The sequence below is a fragment of the Salvelinus namaycush genome, chromosome 11, assembly GCF_016432855.1.
Source record: "Salvelinus namaycush isolate Seneca chromosome 11, SaNama_1.0, whole genome shotgun sequence".
Lineage (NCBI taxonomy): Eukaryota > Metazoa > Chordata > Actinopteri > Salmoniformes > Salmonidae > Salvelinus > Salvelinus namaycush.
Window position 1 is genome coordinate 29,437,102 of NC_052317.1, and position 23,572 is coordinate 29,460,673.

The 23,572-nt window shown below is 39.5% G+C and overlaps 1 protein-coding gene across 1 annotated transcript in view; it reads right to left on the reverse strand.

Annotated features, from left to right (window-relative positions):
* The window catches only part of LOC120055330 (parathyroid hormone/parathyroid hormone-related peptide receptor-like), an 80,431-nt gene that overhangs the window by 17,561 nt on the left and 39,298 nt on the right, over nucleotides 1–23,572 (reverse strand). Inside the window, exons 2-5 of the mRNA XM_039003204.1 lie at nucleotides 12,183–12,214; nucleotides 6,167–6,269; nucleotides 944–1,054; nucleotides 438–562 (exon numbers count right to left, since the gene is read on the reverse strand). Of these exons, the coding sequence (XP_038859132.1) occupies nucleotides 438–562; nucleotides 944–1,054; nucleotides 6,167–6,269; nucleotides 12,183–12,214 (371 nt within the window). The remainder of the gene's footprint in view (nucleotides 1–437; nucleotides 563–943; nucleotides 1,055–6,166; nucleotides 6,270–12,182; nucleotides 12,215–23,572) is intronic.

The following is a 23,572-nucleotide window of genomic DNA, read 5'->3' on the forward strand; positions in this document are numbered from 1 at the left end:
ATGACAGACAGACAATGAACACTGTAGATGCTCATTAAGTTACAGACAAGGTTAGAGAATGATTGAACACTCAGAGAGTGTGAGCTAGGTAGTTGCTCCAGTATGCTTAGACACAAAGCCCCCTCCAGGACCATCTGATGTGTGACAGAAATGAAAAGAATCCCACTGCATACTGATGTAGTGAAAAGGACCTTTGTTCTGACCAATCAAATCACAAATCCAATATCATTAACATTCTAATACCTCCACATTGATTATGTATGCTAATGCCACAACAGCCCCCAAAGAATAGAATAGATTTAAATGTCACACTTTATTTCAGAAATGACACACAATGGCCACTGTCCCTGTCTACTACTATTGTGTCACGTCTCTGACAAAGTTGGCATTGTTTAATGGTGCGGAGAAATGCATGCTGGGATGGACATGACTCTCACCTTCTCATTGTTTTGGTTATAGTGCGAGAGGAATTTTGCACATTCGCTGTAGTTGGCCCATGTCTTGTTGTTGGTGGTGGTCAGCTCCCACGTCCCATTGCTGTCACAGCGACGATAGGCTAGTCCTGTAGAATACAACACAATTACAGAAAACAACAGAATGACACAATGCACATGTCGTTTCTTTTCACCTGTAAGTGCATATTGCCGTTGTCTAATCACATCGGAAATCATGGGCATTTCAACAACTTCACAACAGTCTTATAAGACGAAGAACTTACATAAAAAATACAATATCTTGTTGCAATGCCATAGCTATAGAAATATATTGAAAAGAAATGCCCCATGCTGTGTTACAGATTAAAGTAGATAAAAGATGATCCACTATCTCAGCGGCCTATTGGCTATCTTATTAATGTGGGCATTGAGCACCATGACCTAAAATTGAAAATGAGCTTTGTGCAAGAGAACTGTTGAACTGCAGGCTATCAAGGGGCCAGTGTTACCTTTATGGTTGAAGTCATAGATGTACTCTGGACAGGCAGTGGACACCAGCTTCCCAGGAGACCCCTCAGGCCAACATACAATGCCATCCCACTCTGGCGAGCAGTAACCATCTGCAGGAGTAGAGACAAAGCAATGGTGACATTTAAGTGTAGTGAGTTTGAGTGTTCACTGCCTTGGCTCCAATATTACACTGCTGGAGGCTTCTTTGTTATATTCCAGAGCACCAGCGAGTAGCTGTTTTTTTTATTGTGTTGTCCTCTAAAGACGATACACAAATGAACTTTAGCCTAATGTTATGATCATAAATAGCATGTAGAGAAAGACGGCCCTAGCGGCCTGTTAATTGGTGGGTATGCAGGAAACAGATGCAATGTCCTTTGTGATGCTGAATGTTCACAACACCAGTCATCCAGAGCAGTGTTGTGTTCTGTCTGCTGGATATGTTTGGTCTTTACAATTAAGGCTCAACAAACCAGCATTGAATTCCCAAAACACCTCTGAAATGTCTACATTTGCAATTAAATGTGTGTCAATTACAATGTTTTTATTTTAATTTGTTGTGGCATGAATCCGCTTCAATCCCATCCGATATATCAAATCAGTCACGGTAGGCTGTTTATGTCCACCCCACAAGAAAGACATGTTTGCTAGTCTACGTTGCTTCCTCTGCCTGAAATGGACACTTGCAATGTTGTAATCATTAAATAACTGAGTAGGTCTAAGCAGGCAGGTTTCTAATGATCCATAGGCCTACATGGGCTATTTATTGAAAGCTTATGATCTCACCGCAGCACTCACATGCTGTAGTGCATCGGTTTTGTTAAAGTGGTTTTAATATGGATCTTATTTGTGGAGATTCCATGCAAAATGAAGAAAACAACAGTGACAAGGCTGCAGCGTTCTGGCTCCCTGGGAAGAAACAAAGATACTATGACGCAACACTGAACACCGAGTCTAGTCTACCACAGTGGAAGAGCAGAGTCAAGCAGAAATGTTGTTCTGCTAACCGCTCTCAAATCCACCCTCTTGTAAAATGTTTCTTCCTTGTCCCCTGAGTGTGTGTACTGTGCAGTGAAGTTGCTATTTGTACAAGTTTGCGAAAATGCCTTTATCTCACAATGAATTGTTGTGAGCTGAAGGCAGAAGCCTTACTTTTCTGGGATCAGCAGCCTCACGTTCGTTAATACGGGCAGCAGTAGCATTTTAGAACATTATTATTAACCCTAGCCCTGCAATAGTGGGAGTGTAGTCCCCTCTCCCCACAGATCCCTGGCAGACGCCGCTTTCTGGCTACGCTTTTAGTTTCTATTATTGAAAACATCTGCCCCACACTCACCACTAATAACTAGTTGAGGATAAAACTAAAACTGTTTTCTCTTTGCTTTACATCTATTATTGTCTCATTCCTGTAATCAAAGTTACAAAGAAACATCAGAGGCAATGACAAAATGCTTTTTATGTGCCTTCAAAATGGCCTGTCACCCGGCTCTCAATTAGAGTGTAGACTTTGTATGAATTAGACTGATTTTGGATTGTGAGAGATGACAGGGTTGAAAAAGTAGCCTAAGAAGCTTCACGTTTTTCAAAATCACAATGACCACATGGTCCTGGGAGTGAAGTGAGAATGAAATCGGTCTTAGGTTTGAGTTTTTTTGGCTGTACTTTTAATACTCATTGGACCACCTACCAACAGACTCAAATTAAACACAGAACACACACATATATCATTTCCTATAAATTCCATGACCATGATTTAAATATAAATGTGACTGTGGGGGACTTTGGTATTGGTGATCTATTAGAGGTTTTAAATAACATTTTCTTTTCCCTGCAATCACTTGATTCAGGCCTTGCAGATGTCAAAACATATATCGCAGTAGAGTTTTGATATGTACAAGCTGTTATGATGATTGCTGATGTTATTTTACACTGAGACCACAGGTTTGAATGCTGAGCTATTTTCACAAACTGCAAGGTCTAGGGCCTTGAACCCACATCCTTCTACTGTCCTAACCAGGCAAACCTCAGTGTCTCCCTCAATGAAAACATTGTGTCAAGGAAGTAATGGAGAACTCAAGTATTTAAGGCACAAATGAAAAAAATAACAAATAGATGGGCTTCACAGTGAAACACCGCAACACTAAGCAAGACCCTCTCCTTGGGCTGAGGTTGGCCGACCACCCTACCAGCCACCACTTTCAAAATAGCTAGAATAGCAAGATCAATTCATTACTATTTGCAAAAAAGTCTCCCTTCCACAGTAATAATAGTTAGGCTAACCAAGAGTTTACAGACACACAATATAGGCAAGACAAATCTGGAAGAAAAGTCCTCAGAATTGCATTCAGTTGTTATTCTTTGAGTTTGAGTCAGAATGCAGGTTTCATGGTTTTTCCACAATAGAGGAGACCACAATTAGCAGTAGCCTATTAAAAAAAAGGGAACTCTTTTCTTGGCCAATGTAACATTACAAAAATAAAAACGATTCATAAAACATAATTGCCTGTTAACAGCAACAGTTTCCATCGTCATTTCTACAGGGTCATCATTAGACTCACTACACCAAAGACTATGCTGTAACATTCCAGAACATAATGATGTGGAAGTCTTTGCCACCTAATATAATATATTGCCATTCTACCATAATCAATTATATTTGTAATAGGCATCTAAATAAAAAATGTTGATTGAATATCGACATAAAATAAATAACAATAAACAGATCAACAGATGTGCACATTAGGTTGAAATGAAGTTCAAATGAAAACGCTAAGAGTTAAATAATAAAGAAAAAAAAACTCAAGCGCACAAAATGAGGTCTTGAATTATTTTTCCTTCTCTTTGAGAGGTAGGTCATATGTTTACCCTAATTTCAGCATCAACTGAGCTATGATTCGAAAGACCTGTGCAACCTTCCAAAAGGGAAGCCACCAGATAAAGGCTATGTCGAGTCTACTACTCTTTGACAGCGTCATCATGTATACAGGTCAAGTAGTGGTCATCTCTGACGCATCTACCGTTTGCCTGAAAATTGTCCCTCCATCAACAGCTTTGTATAGAAATCCTATCCAAAGTAGATCTCTAAAGAGGTGTATCTAAAAAGTAACATGAATGTACCTGAGAACATATTAGAAAAGGTAGACCATCAAGAGAAATCATTGAAACATGAGTTTTAATTGGTCATTGAATAAATTATTAAATGGCCCACATTTGTCAGTTTCTGACTTTCTATTCATTACACAAAATTACTAATTTAAATATACACGGACCCAAACTGAAGGTAACAGTTCTATTCTCCCAGGTGATAAAAAGTAAAATACTGCATATGTGAACGTATCAGCAAAAGTAACCATCAAGAGCTCAGGAGGTTGGTGGCACATTAATTGGGGAGGACAGGCTTGTGGTAATGGCGGAATGAATGGAATGGCATCAAATACAGTACATGAAACACATGGTTTGATGCCATTCCATTTGCTCCGTTCCAGACATTATTATGAGCCATCCTCCCCTCAGCAACCTCCACTGATCAAGAGAATAATTAAAACGTTTTAATTGGTCTTTGGAATAATTGAAAGTTTCCCACCACTTTAAAGACAATTATTTAAATTTGTGATATGCATTTCTGTTCATTTCACAAATTGACTCATTTAAAAAGAAACTGACCAAAACTGGAGGTAAGATGTGTATTCTCCATGTTTATAAAGTATTATGCTTACTCAAGACAATTTCATTTAAAATACTCTCCCAAATGACGAAGGATAACTTTCTAGTCTAAGGAAACTGTTGAAGGCTGAAATGAACCCTGGAAATGTACCCCAGATACTTGGAAAAAGAGTAACGCCTCATACAACAGTGACACGCAACAAATGTCAGGCTGCATTACGGGTGACGGTGGTCAGAGGAGGCAAGGTGCCTGTCATCTTAGAACACTCTAATGTGGCTATAAGAGCCCTGCTTAGTGTCAAGTGTCTAGGATCATTCTGATCAATACACTTCGAGGAAAGACATGCAGGCTTTACACTTTCTCTCTTAAACACTGAAACCATCACCTTCAAACAAGTGTTTTGATGACTGTTGATAATAGATTACCATATAATGTGTTATTTTAAGTTCTATTTCGAGTTATACCTAAAACTGTGAACATTTGCAGAATATGTGCACATTTGGGGAATGTGGTGAGAGATAATATAACTACTGGGGATCCATCAACAAAACCTTTTGCTTTCTTAATTTTAAAATAAAGGTTTGCAATGCTGTGTTTCATTTACAGAGAAGTTTTGTTTAGAAAGCCTGAGAACCCAACACGGAAAGAACCCAAGAAGACCACAATGAACCAGGGTTAAAGAGAAAATAATATGACTGGCTGGATATGGAACTCAAAACCTCTTTAGAATAATCAACCAGAAAAAACGACAGTGACCACAGAGACAGGGGGATTCTGGGGTCTGGCTGAATGTGACAGTCTTCACATAACCACAAGTAAACAAATATGGACCGGATTCTCTCAAAAAGCCCCCTGACCATCGTAACCTCCTAACCATACAGGAAGAAATATAATACATTTCCCCCTCTTAATTTCAGACTACAGTCAGCCATGGTATCTGTATTTGTCCAGTATGAATGCCTCATATTAAAGCTACAATCTGATATTGGATCAATGCCAGCAGCAGTCACACTAATTGGAATAATGTGAGTCAATGGTGACAAAGGAAGGAAACCATTTTCTCCACATGAGATCATTCATCTTGTGACAGGCTCTAAAAACACATTTACATTTTCTGGTTTTCTGTCAGAGCCGAGTTATTATTCCTACAGAAACCTTGTCCTGTTTCCATGTCTGATGCATATTAGTGCTGACCCACTCAATAATCTGTACATCTCAGCCTCTAAATCCACTGCTTCCTCTGCTCTGTGTCAACACTGTTATAGTGATGTCAGTTCAAACAGAGTTATTTTTCTGCTTGGACAACGTAGTAGACAAAATAATGCTTATGTTCCTGGTGTGTCCTCAGGTGCCAATGTGACAGAACTAGACGTGTGCATGGTTAACAGAGCAGGCAGTGAACCAACAGATTAACTGTGCAGGAAGCCACAGACGTCATTTATCCATTACCAATGTGATAGGACTGTTTTCATGTCAATGAAAAAAACAAAACACAACGTCAGGTAGGTTGACACGTCAGGTTTACATACCTTTTATCTGAGATTTGTTTTTTACTCACCACCAGGCTTGTGTTTGTTACTGATGGCCACCTCACACTTGCGTTTGGCTTTAAACAGTAGACCGATCTGTTCCTCTTTGGTGAGCACATCATCTGCCTCCACCTGCATAGAAAGGACAATGCCACTGAGTTAGTGGAGCAAGGAGCAACCATTCTTCCATCAACACAATGGAAAAGTGAAGCATCTAAAACAACATGAAACTTGAATTGTAACAAACATCAGATAGCGGAGCAGCAATGCATTGTTGTGAAACCACATATCATTTCCCATATCAATAAGCATTTTATGTGAGGTTGACAGCTTCGTGAAATACATCAAATGGACAATATTATCCACTTTTATGAGTTTCTCAACAAACACAGCTGCTCCCCCCCAAACACACACACACACACACACACACACACACACACACACACACACACACACACACACACACACACACACACACACACACACACACACACACACACACACACACACACACACACACACACACACACACACACACACACACACACACACTGTATATAAACAACTAGCCTAGAGAACAGCAGTAGGTGGTAGTGTGTGTAATGTGTGCATGCATGCAATGTAACCCAATTATCAAAACCCTGTCACTCATTGTCTCAGTCTCACAATTTCCTCAAACATAAGACAGTGTTTTCTTCTATAATACATTTGAGATTAACCAAAATAAAGGCATTTGGCCAACTGTAAGTCACAATGAGTTGTGTAAACGTAAAGTCGATTACATATTTTTATTTCTGTCTTAACTGCCCATGAAGGCAAAGGGTTATAAAAGACCTTGCGGTTTCTGTTTCTTGTCTAAACAGTATCAGTTTCGCTCTTTGTTTATAGACCCAGCTGGTATTCCTGTGATTTTAGCCACTCCGTGGCTTGTGTACCATGAAGCACTAATCAGATATGACACAGAAAAGGGGAAAATACATTTTATACCAAACGGTTTCCTCTTACACCTCACAACATTTGCTCAGCTTTCAAACACAGCGCTGGAGAGAGAGCCATAATATCCAGGTGTGGTTTTCTATTCTAGGAAACTTTCCCCCTCCTAATAGGTACCTTTGGCTGGAGCTTTCTCTTGACTTTGTGTCGTCTTTGGCATTCGTGACAAAAACATTTACCAGCAGACCCATTTTCAAACTGTTCTTGCAAACTCATGTTTGCATATCTTGTAAACTTAAACGAGTGGCACCTAACTCACAAAACTACATTTCTAATCATTGTAAAGTATTTCATTCATAAAAAGTTTTACTGTACGTGCCGGAAGAACAGTCTAACTGAGCCAAAGTGACGTGATAATGTCAAAGGTTATAAAAAGGTTCACCCTAGACCAGTGGCCACCAACCGGTCGATCGCGATCAATCTTCAAGGCATTCCTATTCGATCACCAAACATTTCTGTAGAAAAGCCAAGGATAAAGCCTTGTTCTGTTTTTTTATTTGCCTTGCGCTGTTGGTGGTAGGTGCAATCGATTCAGAAGCCCTGTGCGCCGAGTAGGCAAAGTGTTCCCATTTTGAACCATCTCATTTGACTGAAGGAAAAAATGTAGCCTACCCAGCAGACCGGGAGAGCTGTGGCTAAATCAACTGTCAACACTTTTACAAAACAAAACGCACTTCTCCCTACTTCCATTAGCATTTCAGCTGCAATCAATGAGTAGCCAAATGTATCAATAGGCCTGCGTTTTTATTATTATTAGCACTTCCTGTCTATTTTAATATCAAGGAACATTTCACTTTCTCTGGCCACAGGAACAACATGAATTTGTGCATGAGGCAGATGCGGTGCGACTCGAGTTTCATCATCAGGAGGAAGACAGTGTCCCCTCTCTCTGGTCAGTCTCACTGGAGGAAAGGAGAGAACAGGGACCGTGAGAGGCAGACCCTCTTATGCTCTCTCCCTCCCTTCCTCCGCTGAGACTGATCATCAGATGCAGGTACCATCAGTCCAGTTAAATTTATGCTCAGTTGTGCCTCGCAAGTGTTACACCAACTGATCTATTTTGATTTCAAAGCTCAGACTTTGAAATATAATATGGTCAGAGAAGAACAATATTGGCAGGCCAGGCATATAGCCAATATGATGTAATAATGTATTAGGCCTACTGCACAAACATCATTCCTACAGAACTGTTTTTATTAGGTTAATATTGCATAGGCCTAATATTGCATGTTTTTTTTTGTTATCCGAGCGGTAGATATCGGCTTGCCTATTGACTGCTAAAGTGATCTTGACTCAGAAAAGGTTGGTGACCACTTCCTAGAATCTATCCTCCCACAGTGACTAAAGAATTGATATAACTTTAATCCCTCAGCCACTGTGAGAATCTAAGCATGTGGTACAGTACAAGCTCAGTTAAGTCACACCCTGCAGGTGTCAGCATATGTTTTACACAGATATGGATTCGAACACCATTAAAGGAGACACTTGTATGATCCAATGTGCCACCACTTTGACCCGAAAGAGACGTTTGGTTTAACAGTAAATTACATGGACTAATATACTGTATATTTTATGCAGGCCTACTCTCAGAGGTACCTTCGTAAATCAACTTGACTCTTATTTTTATATATTTTTTATGACAGTCTATGTCTACTCTTGTTGTCTGTATAGTTAAACACCATATTGTGCATGACTTAAATAAATTGACTTTTAATCATTTGGGAAATAAGATAGCCAGGCCTTTCAGGGAGGGGATATAATATTAAAATGGCAAATACCAGGCCCACAGCCATACACAGGGCTGCACTGCAACACTTGACACCATAATGCTTGATCCATCAATATTTTCACAAGTTTAAGGGTTGAAATAAGGATGTCCATTTTGAGAGCTGAATGGGGTTACAGAGGAAAAGAGAAATGTATGGCCTAGGATGGTAAACAACCACAGATGGAACAACATTTCACAACACAGCGAACAAGGATCGATACAACCTGTTTACTGTACTTGCTATGCCAATATAGAATATTCCACAGGTCTATTCCAGAGAAGCAAAGATAGTGTTCACATCTAAATCGCTGCTGACTTCTGTTACTTTACGCAGGGGTAATGTTAGTGACAGGGCAGAAAAACATGAAAACTGGACTTGATGACGTCAGCCCTTGAATAGACAGGTGTCTTCATCATCTTAGACAGGTGTCTTCATCCCAATCTAAAGACGGCATATTCAGCAAATAATTTACTTTGACATTAACTTCTCTAGGGTAGGGGGCAGCATTCGGAATTTTGGATGAAATGCATGCCCAAATTAAACTGCCTGCATCTCGGGCCCAGAATATATGATATGCATATAACTGGTAGATTTGGATAGAAAACACTCTAAAGTTTCCAAAACTGTTAAAATAGTGTCTCTTGGTTTTGTAGTTTTCTATTCAATGCCAATACAGTATCCATTGACTTAGGACTCAAAATGCAGTTTCTATGCCTTCCACTAGACGTCAACAGTCTTCAGAAAATGTTTCAGGCTTGTATTCTGAAAAATGAAGAAGTAAGAGCAGTCTGAATGAGTGGACCCTGCCGTGTCACAGAGCCTTTTCCTGCGCAAGACCAAGAGAGTGTGTTTCTTGTTTACATTTTATATTGACGACGTTATTGTCCGGTTGAAATATTATTGATTATTTAGGCTAAAAACGACCTGAGGTTTGAATATAAACATCGTTTGACATGTTTCTATGAACTTTACGGATACAATTTGGATTTTTTTGTCTTCCTGTTTTTACTGCGTTTTAGCCTGTGGATTACTGAAGAAAACGCGCGAACAAAACGGAGGTTTTTGGGTATAAAGATAATTTATCGAACAAAAAGAACATTTATTGAGTAAATGAATGTCTGCTGATTGCAACCATATGTAGATCATCAACGGTAAGGGATTAATTTTATCTCTATTTCTAAATTGTGTAACTGTTCTAGCTGGCTGGCTACTGTTTGTAATGATTTGTTTAGTGGGCTATGTTCTCATAATCGTAATGTATGCTTTCGCCGTAAAGCATTTAAAAAATCTGACACCGTGGTTGGATTCACAAGCAGTTAATCTTTAAACCTATGTAAAATATGTTTTGTTTTCTGAATTTTTATAATGAGTATTTCTGTATATGAATTTGGCGCCCACCAGTTTCACTGGCTGTTGAAGAGGTGGGACGCTACCGTCTCACGTGCGCAAGAGAGGTTAACTTCTCTAGGATAGGGGGCGACATTTTCACTTTTGGATGAATTGGTGCCCAAATTGAACGGCCTCCTACTCTGGCCTAGATCATAATATATGCATATTATTATAACTATTGGATAGAAAACACTCTCAAGTTTCTAAAACTGTTTGAATTATATCTGTGAGTAAAACAGAACTCATATGGCAGGCAAACTTCCAAATAGGAAGTGAAAAATCTGAAATGGGTCGATCTGAAAGTCAACGCCTATTCAAATCTCCTATATTTATGGATCTGTATGCACTTCATACGCCTTCCACTAGATGTCAACAGGCAGTAGAACGTGGAATGAAGCGTCTAGCATGATGTGGGGCCGGATGAGAGCTATTGGAGTGCGTGGTCAGGCAGATTGCCAGTTCCTGGCCACGCACTCTCGGCATGTGATGTCCTTGTTTGCCATGAGTCATATAGACATGAAGAAATGCTCCGTTTGGGACGTTATTTTGGATATATATGAGAAAAACATCCTGAAGATTGATTCTCAACTGAGTTTGACCAGTTTATTCGACTTTTAATATCACTTTTTGACGTTTTCGTTCATTGCGCTAATGTGTATGGACACGTGTACTACACATGCTAGCCAAAGTTGCTAATTCGACAGAAGTAATGGACATTATAAAACAAAACAACGATTTATTGTGGAACTAGGATTCCTGGCACTGCATTCTGATGAAAGATCATCAAAGGTAAGGGAATATTTATGATGTAATTTCGTATTTCTGTTGACTCCAACATGGCGGAGAATGGCTGAGCGCCGTCTCAGATTATTGCATGGTGTGCTTTTTACTAAAGTTATTTTTTAAATCTAACACAGCGGTTGCATTAAGAACCAGTGTATCTTTAATTATATGTTAAACATGTATCTTTCATCAAAGTTTATGATGAGTATTTCTGTATTTCACGTAGCTCTCTGTAATTACTCTGGCTATTTTGGATGCATTTCTGAACAATGTAAAACCACAATTTGTGGCTATAAATATGCACATTATCGAACAAAACATAAATGTATTGTATAACATGATGTCATATGAGTGTCATCTGATGAAGATGTTCAAAGGTTACTGATTAATTTTATCTCTATTTGTGGGTTTTGTGAAAGCTATCTTTGCTGTGAAAAAATGGCTGTGTTTTTTTGGATATGGTGGTGAGCTAACATAAATATATGTTGTGTTTTCGCTGTAAAACATTTTAAAAATCTGACATGTTGGCTGGATTCACAAGATGTTTATCTTTAATTATATGTACAACATGTATCTTTCATCAAAGTTTTATGATGAGTATTTCTGTATTTCACGTTGCTCTCTGTAATTATTCTGGCTATTTTGGATGCATTTCTGAACATGGCGCCAATGTAAAACCACGATTTGTGGCTATAAATAAGCACATTATCGAACAAAACATAAATGTATTGTATAACATGATGTCATATGAGTGTCATCTGATGAAGATGTTCAAAGGTTAGTGATTAATTTTATCTCTATTTGTGGGTTTTGTGAAAGCTATCTTTGCTGTGAAAAAATGGCTGTGTTTTTTTGGATATGGTGGTGAGCTAACATAAATATACAGTATGTTGTGTTTTCGCTGTAAAACATCGAACATGTTGGCTGGATTCACAAGATGTTTATCTTTCATTTGCTGTATTGGACTTGTGATTTCATGATATTATATTATATTATTTACCTGTGGCGCTATGCTAGGCTATGCTAGTCAGCGTTTCTGATGACAATGATCCCGGATCCGGGATGGGTGGTTCAGAGAGGTTTTAAGTAACTATCCGAGGTTTTAACAAACTATGCACAAAGATGTTGAAGGAGAAAGAAGATCTTAGACATAACTACAAGGTATAGAGAGCGCAATTTTTTACCTGAAATTTCTTGCAATGTGTTTTTAGGGCTGCCTGGAAGAAAATGTGGTTTTTTAATGGATGCTTAAAAAAAATACAAGTAAGCTACTGAATTGTTACCCAGAAATTAAGGATGCACAATATATCGGTGAACTTATCGGAATCGGACGATATTAGCTAAAAATGCCAACATCGGCATCGACCTGTTGTCTAGTTTAACGCCGATGTGCAAAACCGATGTCAAAGCTGACGTGCATACCTATATAACGTAGGTACATGACGTAATGACGCCACGTAAAATGTTGCGCTACACGTGCAACACAGCATTCCTAACCTAGCCCACAATGTCTGCTGTGTGGATCGAGCAGTCAACAAGTCCAGCAGTCATTTGAAAGAGTAAGAAAATTTCAGCTAGACAACTCGAATGCAAAATCCATTAAAACGCCAAGATAATGGAATTCATTGCCCTTGACAATCAACCGTTCTCTGTCGTGGGTGATGTTGGCTTTCGCGACTGGTCGAGCCCCAGTACACACTAACTTTACCAAGTGCGCTATTGTTCAGATGTTGCCCTACCGGAGTTACACAGTAATTGAAAGAAATATACATAAAAAATAAAATAAATAAAACATTGCGTCACTGCTATAAGCTTCACGACTGACATTTGGACCAGCGATGTCAGCCCCATGAGCATTCTGAGTCTGACAGAACAGTGGGTCGTTGAGTATTTCTAACTGAGAAAAGTCGTATTGCATGCTCATGAATGTGCTGGTTGTCATACCATTGCTGCCATTTCAATGGCATTTGACAACATGTTTGAAACTTGAACACACTAGCTAGCTCCATTCGAACAACTGACTCGAGAAATAAGCTCATCAACTGCACCTGCAGCAGACGTGATACCCTCTGTCATGGCATTGAAACGCCTTCTCAACAAAACTGCAGACAGGCTGTGAACAAGCGACTCGGTGGCATTCTCTCTACTGTGTCACCACCATGCTCGATGCTATGTACAAGAACCGCTACTTCGATGCAGACAAGAAACAGTGTTTACTTGAAATCTTACATACACTGCTGGACAAGATGGAAACAGACACAGTGACAGTGCGCACCGAGGAAGAGAGGCCACGGACAGACAGAGCTGAAACTTCACTGCTTGACATGTATGATGAAATCCTGGTTGAGAATGAAGCGACTGAACAAATGAACAACAAAACAGCACAGCAAGTAAGTGAAAGAAATAGGTTTGATTATGTTTTACTGGTAATGGGGACATACGTAAATGCCCCAAAAATTACTTTTTGGTCAGTGTGTGTGTTTGTGTGCGTGTAACCTTGACTTAACTAGGCAAGTCAGTTAAAATAACAAATTCTTACTTACAATGACGGCCTACCCTGGCCAAACCCGTACGACGTTGGGCCAATTGTGCGCCACCCTATGGGACTCCCAATCACGGCTGGATGTGATACATTCGAACCAGGGACTGTAGTTACGCCTCTTGCACTGAGATGCAGTGCCTTAGACTGGTGCGTCCATGTGTTTGTGTTAACTATTTAACTGTACTAGAATGCTTAAAAGGCTGTTAAAATGTTAAATATCGGTTATCGGTATCGGGGGGGGGGGGGGGGGGGGGGGGGGTTGTAAGGAAAATATCAGAAATCGGTATCGGCCAAAAATATAATATCAGTGCATCACTACTATGAAATTATTTGATATTGAGAAAAAAACAGCTGCATTGGTACTTTAAGTGTATTAAATCAGAAATAGGTAAAAGAGAATAAGAGGCCCCTCAATATTTTACTAGCAGACAGTGCAGCTTGCACACGTCTTGGTAAGGAAGATACAGTGTAACCCCTCTTTATGCCGAGATATCATGATGTAAAATTTCGGATTAGAGCCATCCCCTAGAGGAGGATCATGGTTAATAAGCCTGTGCCTCTTGATTATTTTTGAAAACTATATTCCTTCTCCACTGGCCGGGCTCCAAACCACCAAAGCAAACATAACTCTCACATTGAGAAGCTTTGCACATTCTTATTTACCAGCATTCCATTCAAAAATACAGTATTCTTTTTGTAAAATACCTTTGACAGCATGCCCATTTAATTTAATTTTTTTAATACACGCCACATACAGTAAACATGCGTTTTCATCATTAGTCCTCTAAATAAAAACATTACTTGAATAAACCACTCGTTTCTGTTTGTCTTCAGACTCCAGGTTAATTAATGATAGAAAATCTTTCCTTTCAAGGAAATGTGTAGACCAATATTGAGTTTGCTGCATATAGGCTGAAGGGACAACACCATTGAAACAGCCAATTATAGCTAGTCTTGCTTTATTAAGTTTATAGAATGAATAAAGCTTTAAACTGTGGCCATACTGCACCCTTTTACAGCTCACTCAGGGTTGTCAGTCAATGCTGTTTGAGTAACAGGAGAGAATAGATTTGGTTTCTACAAAAATGCTGCAGAAAGTAAAGATTTTGCTTTTGTTGCAAATTAAATACATGTGATAGGAAGTCGTTGAAGACGAGAGTGACAAGACAAGAAGAACGAGTGGAGTGGAGACAGTGGGTTCAGCTGCATTACCCACAGTCTTGATTATAGACCGCCTTATACAATGGCAGGACATTTCTTTAGAAACTTGTGGTAAACCAAAGCATTTCCTGAAATGGTCTACTCTGTGTATTTGTGACTCAAATGCTGAAAGTGGAATAAATCGACTCCCATCCAAAAACATAACTGCAATGTCTTTATGTGTTCCAGATTAAAGCAGATTAAATTAAAGCAGATTAAATTAACATTATGTTATATAAAATGCAACAGCAGATAAGTAAGTTGTTACTGAAATCATATTATTGCACAAATAAAAAATACATGCATACTACAATGGGGATTGGGGACCATACAGAACAAAGAGGAACTAAACCTAATATGGGATGGTTAAGATTAAGAAAGATGAAAGTGAGAGATACAATAGCCTACTGCAGACCAATATGCCACTAGGTGTGTTGGACAGGCACTTGATTTCCATTCCATTTCCGTTTTTTCATGGGACCTCCAATGTGTGCGTGCGCTTGCATGTACAAACATTTTTTTAATGGGTTTTATAATAAAGATATGTAATTTAACTTTACAAATGTATTACCTTTTAATGTGGCATGAATACAAGCAGTCATGATGTTTTCATCTGATTGTCAAACAAATCACTTCCAAAAGTAGGTTATCTTCGCATGTTCGTCCAAAATAATTCCAGTATCTGTGCACCCGCCAACTTTCTTTCAATTCCATTGGTGTAGTCTATCTTATTTTGGTGAGGTAGCGCAACATTTCTTTTAGAAACATTGTCATAATTTATCAGTCAAAGTTTGTACCGACAGACTGTCTGATAGCCTATTGAATATCATTGTAGAATAGCCCTAAGAATATTAGACTCATACACCAAGTTAGGCATACCTTATTTCAAAATTCAGCCATCATCACTGTCAAGTGTGAATGATAATTCTTCACGTTTTAACAGTGAAATGTCCAAACTGCGTCTGCATGCCAATCATTTGATCTCAATCAGTTTCATGGGAATGCGCATTAAGATCTTCTTGAAGTTCTGTTTCGTGAGCCAGTTAAAGCAGACTGTGTTAACAAACTATGAGCCTTTCTTGTATGCATATTTTGTTTTAATGAAAGCATATATCCTGCCTAGTGGCTCGCTCTGTTGAGTTTTGGCCACGAGGACTTTAATCGACTATTCAGCTTCAGATAAGAAATGACTGAGGATGTGTTATTGGTGTAACATTTTATAGGCCTTCTATGGTAAAGTGTATGCTATTATTGTCACGCCTTGACCTTAGAGATCCTTATTATTCTCTATGTTTGGTTAGGTTAGGGTGTGACTCGGGTGGGAAAATCTAGGTTTTCTATTTCTTTGTGGTTTTGGCTGAGTATGGTTCCCAATCAGAGGCAGCTGTCTATCGTTGTCTCTGATTGGGGATTATATATAAATTGTCATTTTTCTTTTGGGTTTTGTGGGATCTTGTTTTCTGTATAGTTTATTTTGCCTTACAGAACTGTGAGCTTTCGTTTTTGTCGTTGTTATTTTGCTTTTGGTGACATCAATAAAATAGAACAATGTACGCCTACCACGCTGCACCTTGGTCCGGTCATTCCACAAACGAGAGCCGTAACAATTATATTAGGTTGTTAAGTGAAATACTAATGAATCATTATGTGATCTTGCTTTGATCTAACTTTACTAAACACCATTGTCAGAAGTAAAAATCTTCTATTTGTAATAATAATAATAATAAGTGATGAGTAGGACTATTAGTCATAGACAACAGAACTTGATGAGGGTTATTTTGAGCGCCCTTCTATTCATGGTGCTGAAAGGACAGCACCATAACCAAGTGGTCACATATCGTTCTGGGTTCCACTGCGTAAGAGGTGTCCATGGACTTTTATGAACAGCCATGCAGACACACTGTGAATTTGGATCCTAGATCTCGTTGGTGTGATGATAAGGTTCATGCGGGGGATCAGTTTGTCTGCATACACAATAGAGGTGGTACGTTTCTGTAAGCTAAGCACTCGGACAGTTGGGCGAGTTCAAGTGCGTCGTACATGAGCTCCAAGTCCATAACAAATTGTTTTGAGGACACCCGTTTTAGCAACCCCTGATACACAGGAGGTTGATGGCATCTGAATTGGGGAAGACAGGCTCGTGGTAATGGCTGGAGTGGAATAAGTGGAATGGTATCAAACACATCGGCGGCAGGTAGCCTAGTGGTTAGAGTATTTGGCCAGTAACCGAAAGGTTGTTAGATCAAATCCCTGAGCTGACAAGGTAAAGATCTGTCATTCTTCCCCTGAACAAGGCAGTTAACACACTGTTCCTAGGCTGTCATTGTAAATAAGAATTTGTTCTTAACTGACTTGCCTAGATAAATAAATCAAACACATGGTTTAATTCCATTCCAGACATTATTATGAGATGTCTTCCCCTCAGCAGCCTCCACTGCCCTGGTAGAGTTTTCTGTCTGTGGCTGTTCTTGTTACGTCGGGTTTGACACGCTCGGAGTAGTCAAGCATCTGACCGACGGGCCTCTGCACACACGCCTACAGTTCTTCATCATTCGTGCCACCGCTAGAGAGAGAAGTCAGGGAAGAAACCGCCTACACGTATCTATAAACTGCTATAGACTCAGCAAATTGGATGCAGTCTATCACAGTGCCATCTGTTTTGTCACCAAAGCCCCATATACTACCCACCACTGTGACCTGTATGCTCTCGTTGGCTGGCCCTTGCTTCATATTCGTCGTCAAACCCACTGGCTCCAGGTCATCCATAAGTCTTTGCTAGGTAAAGCCCTGCCTTATCTCAGCTCACTGGTCACCATAGCAGCACCCACCCGTAGCATGCACTCCAGCAGGTATATCTCACTGGTCACCCCCAAAGCCAATTCCTTCTTTGGCTGCCTTTCCTTCCAGTTCTCTGCTGCCAATGACTGGAACGAATTTAAAAAATCACTGAGGCTGGAGACTCATATCTCCCTCTCTAACTTTAAGCACCAGCTGTCAGAGCAGCTCACAGATCACTGGACCTGTACATAGCCCATCTGTAAATAGCCCATCCAACTACCTCATCCCCATACTGTTATTCTTTTGTTTGTTGCTCCTTTGCACCCCAGTATTTCTACTTGCACATTCATCTTCTGCACATCTATCACTCCAGTGTTGAATTGCTAAATTGTAATTATTTCACCACTATGGCATATTTATTGCCTTACCTCCCTTATCTTACCTCATTTGCACACACTGTATATAGACTTTTCTATTGTGTTATTGACTGTATGTTTGTTTATTCCATGTGTAACTCTGTGTTGTTGTTTGTGTTGCACTGCTTTGCTTTATCTTGGCCAGGTCACAGTTGTAAATGAGAACTTGTTCTCAACTGGCCTACCTGGTCAAATAAACATGGCATACTCTTTTTGTCTAGACAGCATCAGATACATGGGCTACACATACTGAGACAGAGGGGAGCTGTTTTTCTGAATTTGCGTGTGTCTCGGCTCAGATCACACTTCGTCACATAGATAAATAATATACAGATCATATTTACCCTGTTGCGCCCATAAAGCGCCTGTATTATGGCTATCAATTTGTTTACACTGTATAACATGTCCTTCCTTATTGTTGGCTTATTTCCACGCCTTTTTAAAATAAATAAATAATAGTGGGATCTTGTCAATTATAGCTCCACTGAATCTTGTTTTTAATGGCCTGTCCACTATCTGGAAAAAAACATGAATATTTTACTTATGACATATTGCACCACATGAATGTTTTAGTGGACGCAAGTTCCTGGATATTATAAACTCTATGAGTCAGTGCTACTCCTCCTTAAACGTGCAATTTGCATTTGATGATAAAAAACCACAGACCACTAGACTAGTTGTCCTTTGGAAATGCTCTGCAAACCACATTCTGACTTAAAGCAGCATTCAGCTCCTAATTATACCCTGGCCAGATATGCCTGAAGAACAGCACTTGGGTCCCTGATGGAAACATTATGTGTGCTTTTGGGAAACCATCAGAGCCCTACATATCATGGGGCCATGGGGCCAGAAGGTCTTTCTGTCTGTGTGGTTCCCTTTTATTGGAAATTGAGCACTTATATAATTTTTTAAGTTATATAAGCGCTTTGCCTTTAATACAGAGAGCATGCATGAGTTCTTTGTCTCTCTGTCACTAAAGCAATGCCAGCCAGAATGACCACATTTTAATTTTCATCAAAAGCTTAAAAACTACTAATGGTTATATAACAATCAAAGACACCAGACATTTCATAATATCCTAATGGACGTTTCAGAAATATTTCAATAAATCACAGAGGGAAGGATGGACGGAGGGTGGGGGTGGCCAGCATGACAATAGGTTATATTTACATACATCTGGGGAATGGAGTATCTGCAAAGTATGTTGTTAAGGGGAGTGATCCTTTTGACATACACTTGACAGATTATCTAGATTATGGATTAAATATATATTTATTTATTTATATTCCTAAAAGCTTTCTATTTTAAGATACTGCAACAAATCCTGGTCTTTTCACTCTTGATACTGCGACACTGTAACGCAACATTACCACCTCAGTCCATTACCTTCTAGATTTATTTTCAGATCATACATCTCTGTGTGTAATTTCTTTTTTTAAATTCTATTTAAATTTTACCCCCTTTTCTCCCCAATTTTCGTGGTATCCAAACGGACCTCCCGGTCGCGGCCGGCTGCGACAGAGCCTGGGGGTGAACCCAGAGTCTCTGGTGGCGCAGCTAGCGCTGCGATGCAGTGCCCTAGACCACTGCGCCACCCGGGAGGCCCTTCTGTGTGTAACTCAAAGGTTAACGGCAATTCAATTTAGAATATCCCCAAATGGTTCAAGTTTCATCATGACTAGTTTTCACCATTTACATCGACAGCATTGTCATCGTTTGAGATCAATGTCTTTCACTTCCTTTTTCATTTCATCAGATTTTCCCACTACTGACAATCCAAGACCACAATATAACCAATCAACATTCTGCTGCTGGCTCAGTCTAATTCAATAAGTATTGTGGTATCTTGTGTGTGTACTTAGGACAAAAACACATTACCAGTCCATTAGCGTTCCAGGTTAGTCTCTAAGGATGCGTTCACACAACCCAATTCTGATATTTTTTTCACAAATTGGTCTTTTGACCAATCAGATCCGCTCTGAAAAAGATCTGATGTGAAAATATGTGATGTGATTGGTCAAAAGACCAATTAGTGGAAAAAATATAAGAATTAGGCTGCCTGTGTAAGCGCAGCTTTAGTTGGTCTGTCTACAACCCAATGGATTGACAGGTTGCTGCTTGGACTGAAATGTTATTTTTATTTTTATTTCACCTTTATTTAACCAGGTAGGCCAGTTGAGAACAAGTTCTCATTTACAACTGCGACATGGCCAAAATTGCAACAGTTCACACTTTTAAACGGACATAAAGTAGTTTGATGCACTTCCGCATTTCATGTGACTCTGAAGGGTTGTCCACATTGTTAAAAAACAGGTATTTCCACAGGCCATTAACTGTATGAAAAGGCCTCCAACGGCCATTTAATTTTTTAACAGTGGGTTAACTGCCTTGTTCAGGGGCAGAACAACAGATTTTTATCTTGTCAGCTCAGGGATTCAATCTTGCAACCGTTCGGTTACTAGTCCAACACTCTAACCACTAGGCTACCTGCCACCCCATTGCAGCTGAGCGGTATCATACTGCTTTCTCACACTTGTCATATTAAACAGGGATTTTACACATTTCTAGGATGCATGTTTTGAAAAACATAGTAACACTTTCAAGTGTAAAAGCCAACAATTATAATGAATTTTCTACATAGAGACATAACATACAGTATAATTAGTCCCATAAGGAGACATTATAAAGAGTCATAAATGTGTATAACTAGTAATAATGCATTATACCTGACCTGTCAGTGTAAAGTAAAGTGTTAAGTGTTAAAGTGCAGGGTTGGGTATGTTACTTTCTAAATCGAATTAGTTACCGTTACTAGTTACCGGTCCAAAACTGTAATCAGCAACGTAACTTTTGGATTACCCAAACTCAGTAATGTAATGTGATTACTTTCAGATTACTTAACCCTTAAAAGGCATTAGAAAAAAGGCATTAGAAGACAAAAAGGATCCATCAAATGCATTTTGGTGTGTCATCATAGTGGTCTCTGACTTGAGGTCAGACTCACTCAGGTGGAACAGACTTCAACTTTTATTCAATGCTGAATTGAATATCATTAAAAAAATAGAAAGGTGTCATAATGTACTTTTTCAAAAACATAATTACAAAGAAACCGACTCATCTAGTTTTTCAAAAGTATCTGTAATCTTATTACAATATTTTTTGCTTGTAACGTAACTGTAATAAGTTTACATGTGTGACGACCATCCCACTCTGTCTGCCGAATCCTTTCTCTCTGCTCTTCTTTTCCTTAATAGGATGTTGGGGGGCGGAGCTGGGAGGGTCGTCAGCGAAATGGGATACACGTGGGCTCGGGTGTGTCCCGGGGATAAATACACCTTTCCCCCACACATCGAGGAGACTCTCTCCACGCAGAGACACTGTTGTTTGGTGTTCATTTGTTTTGGCACCTTTCAACACCCCTCATTATCACCATCTATGCACGCATCCACTCACTCACACTACTGACTACACACCATTGTCACATGGATGTAGTTTACTTAATTTAATAAATATGTTTGTTATTTCTCTATCTCCACGTTGTCTTCCTCTTTGTTACGAGCTACGAGCCGGTTCGTAACACACTGTTAAAGTGTAACTAAAAGGTTTTCTTTGGGGCACTCAGAGTAGTAAGTGTTTATAATTGTCACGTTCGTCGTAAGGAATGGACCATTGTGCAGCGTGGTAGGTGTACATATTCCTTTTAATAAATGAACACCGGACAAAAACAACAAAATCAACGAAACGTGAAGATATACAACTAGCGCTGACAGGCAACTAAACATAGACAAGATCCCATGAATAACCATGGGGAAATGGCTACCTAAATATGATCCCCAATCAGAGACAACGATAAACAGCTGCCTCTGATTGGGAACCATATCAGGCCACCATAGAAATACAAAACACCTATATGACTCACCCAAGTCACTATCACGCCCAAACCAACACAGAGAATAAACAGCTTACTATGGTCAGGGCGTGACAATAATATACTGAACAAAAATATAAACGCACATGCAACATTTTCAATGATTTTACTGTGTCACAGTTCATTTAAGGAAATCAAATTAAATAAATTCATTAGGCCCTAATCTATGGATTTCACATGACTGGGCAGGGGCGCAGCCATGGGTGGGCCTGGGAGGGCATAGGCCCAGCTACTTGGGAGCCAGGGCCACCCACCGGGGAGCCAGGCCCAGCCAATCAGAATGAGTTTTTCCCCAGAAAAGGGCATTATTACAGACAGAAATACTCCTCAGTTTAATCAGCTGGTCTCAGACGATCTCTCAGATGAATAAACTGGATGTGGAGGTCCTCGGCTGGCGTGGTTAGATGTGGTCTGCAGTTGTGAGGCCGGTTGGAAGTACTGCCAAATTCTCTAAAACGATATTGGAGGTGGCTTACGGTAGAGAAATGAACATTCAATTCCCTGGCAAAAGCTCTGGACATTCCTGCAGTCAACTTGAGACATCTGTGGCATTGTGTTGTGTGACAAAACTGAGTAATAATCATGCTGTTTAATCAGCTTCTTAATATTCCAAACCTGTCAAGTGGATGGATTATCTTGGCAAAGGAGCAATGCTCACTAACAGGGATGTAAACAAATTTGAGAGAAATAAGCATTTTGTATGGAAACACTTTACATGTTGCATTTAAATTTTTGTTCAGTATAGATTGTTCAGATACCATGTGTGGTCAGGTAGTTTTAATCAGAGGAAGAACACTATGGGACATTATGAAATATTAAGCTATTTTTCACCAGAGAGCAATAGGTCATGCTCCAGAGAAGATTTCAGATGAATGAACACACCCCTTACAGTACATTAAGGTTGATTTAATTCAAGCATGCTTTTTAAGTTCATATGTTTCTGAAAATTCCTCAGAACGTGTGAGATGTTATCTTTGTTCATGCTTTTCAGAATTACATGGATTCCACATGTTCAAGAGTATAATTCAGGAATGGAAAAATGTAAATATATTGGCAGTGCCACCATAACTGAGCTAGTACTAAAATGGCACCCAAAATTGTAATAGAATAGTCAGATTTTTGCACATACAAAATGTTGTTGGTGATCTCAGTTTTTTCCCCCATAATGGAATTTGTGCTAAGCACATTAGCAAATGTCTGTTTGGAATATTTGATAAGCGATAACCCATAAAACGCAACGGTGCAATGCCAACATGCCCATAATAGAGAAAATGTATTATTTGAACCATCTTAAACCTCCACAATCCTCACATGACACCGCTTTATCAATCAAGATGTTTTGTCGGCATCTTTACCATCACCATCTCTTTCTCTGAATGGGCCAAGCGTATGGAACAATCCCTTGGAACTGTTTAACGCCCCAACCCCCAACTGTTGGATGAAAAATGGGGAATTGAGCAGAGAAAAGTCTACTTAAATACACATTTTTCACTGTCATCCAAGGGCACAAACTCCTGCAGAGCAGAGGAGCCGAGCAGGGCCAGACATTTGTGTAAGGCCCCTAATTATGACTGCTTGCCTCGCTAATAAGCGACAGCTTCCCAAATTGGAGTATAATCAGCGTCTGCTTAATTATC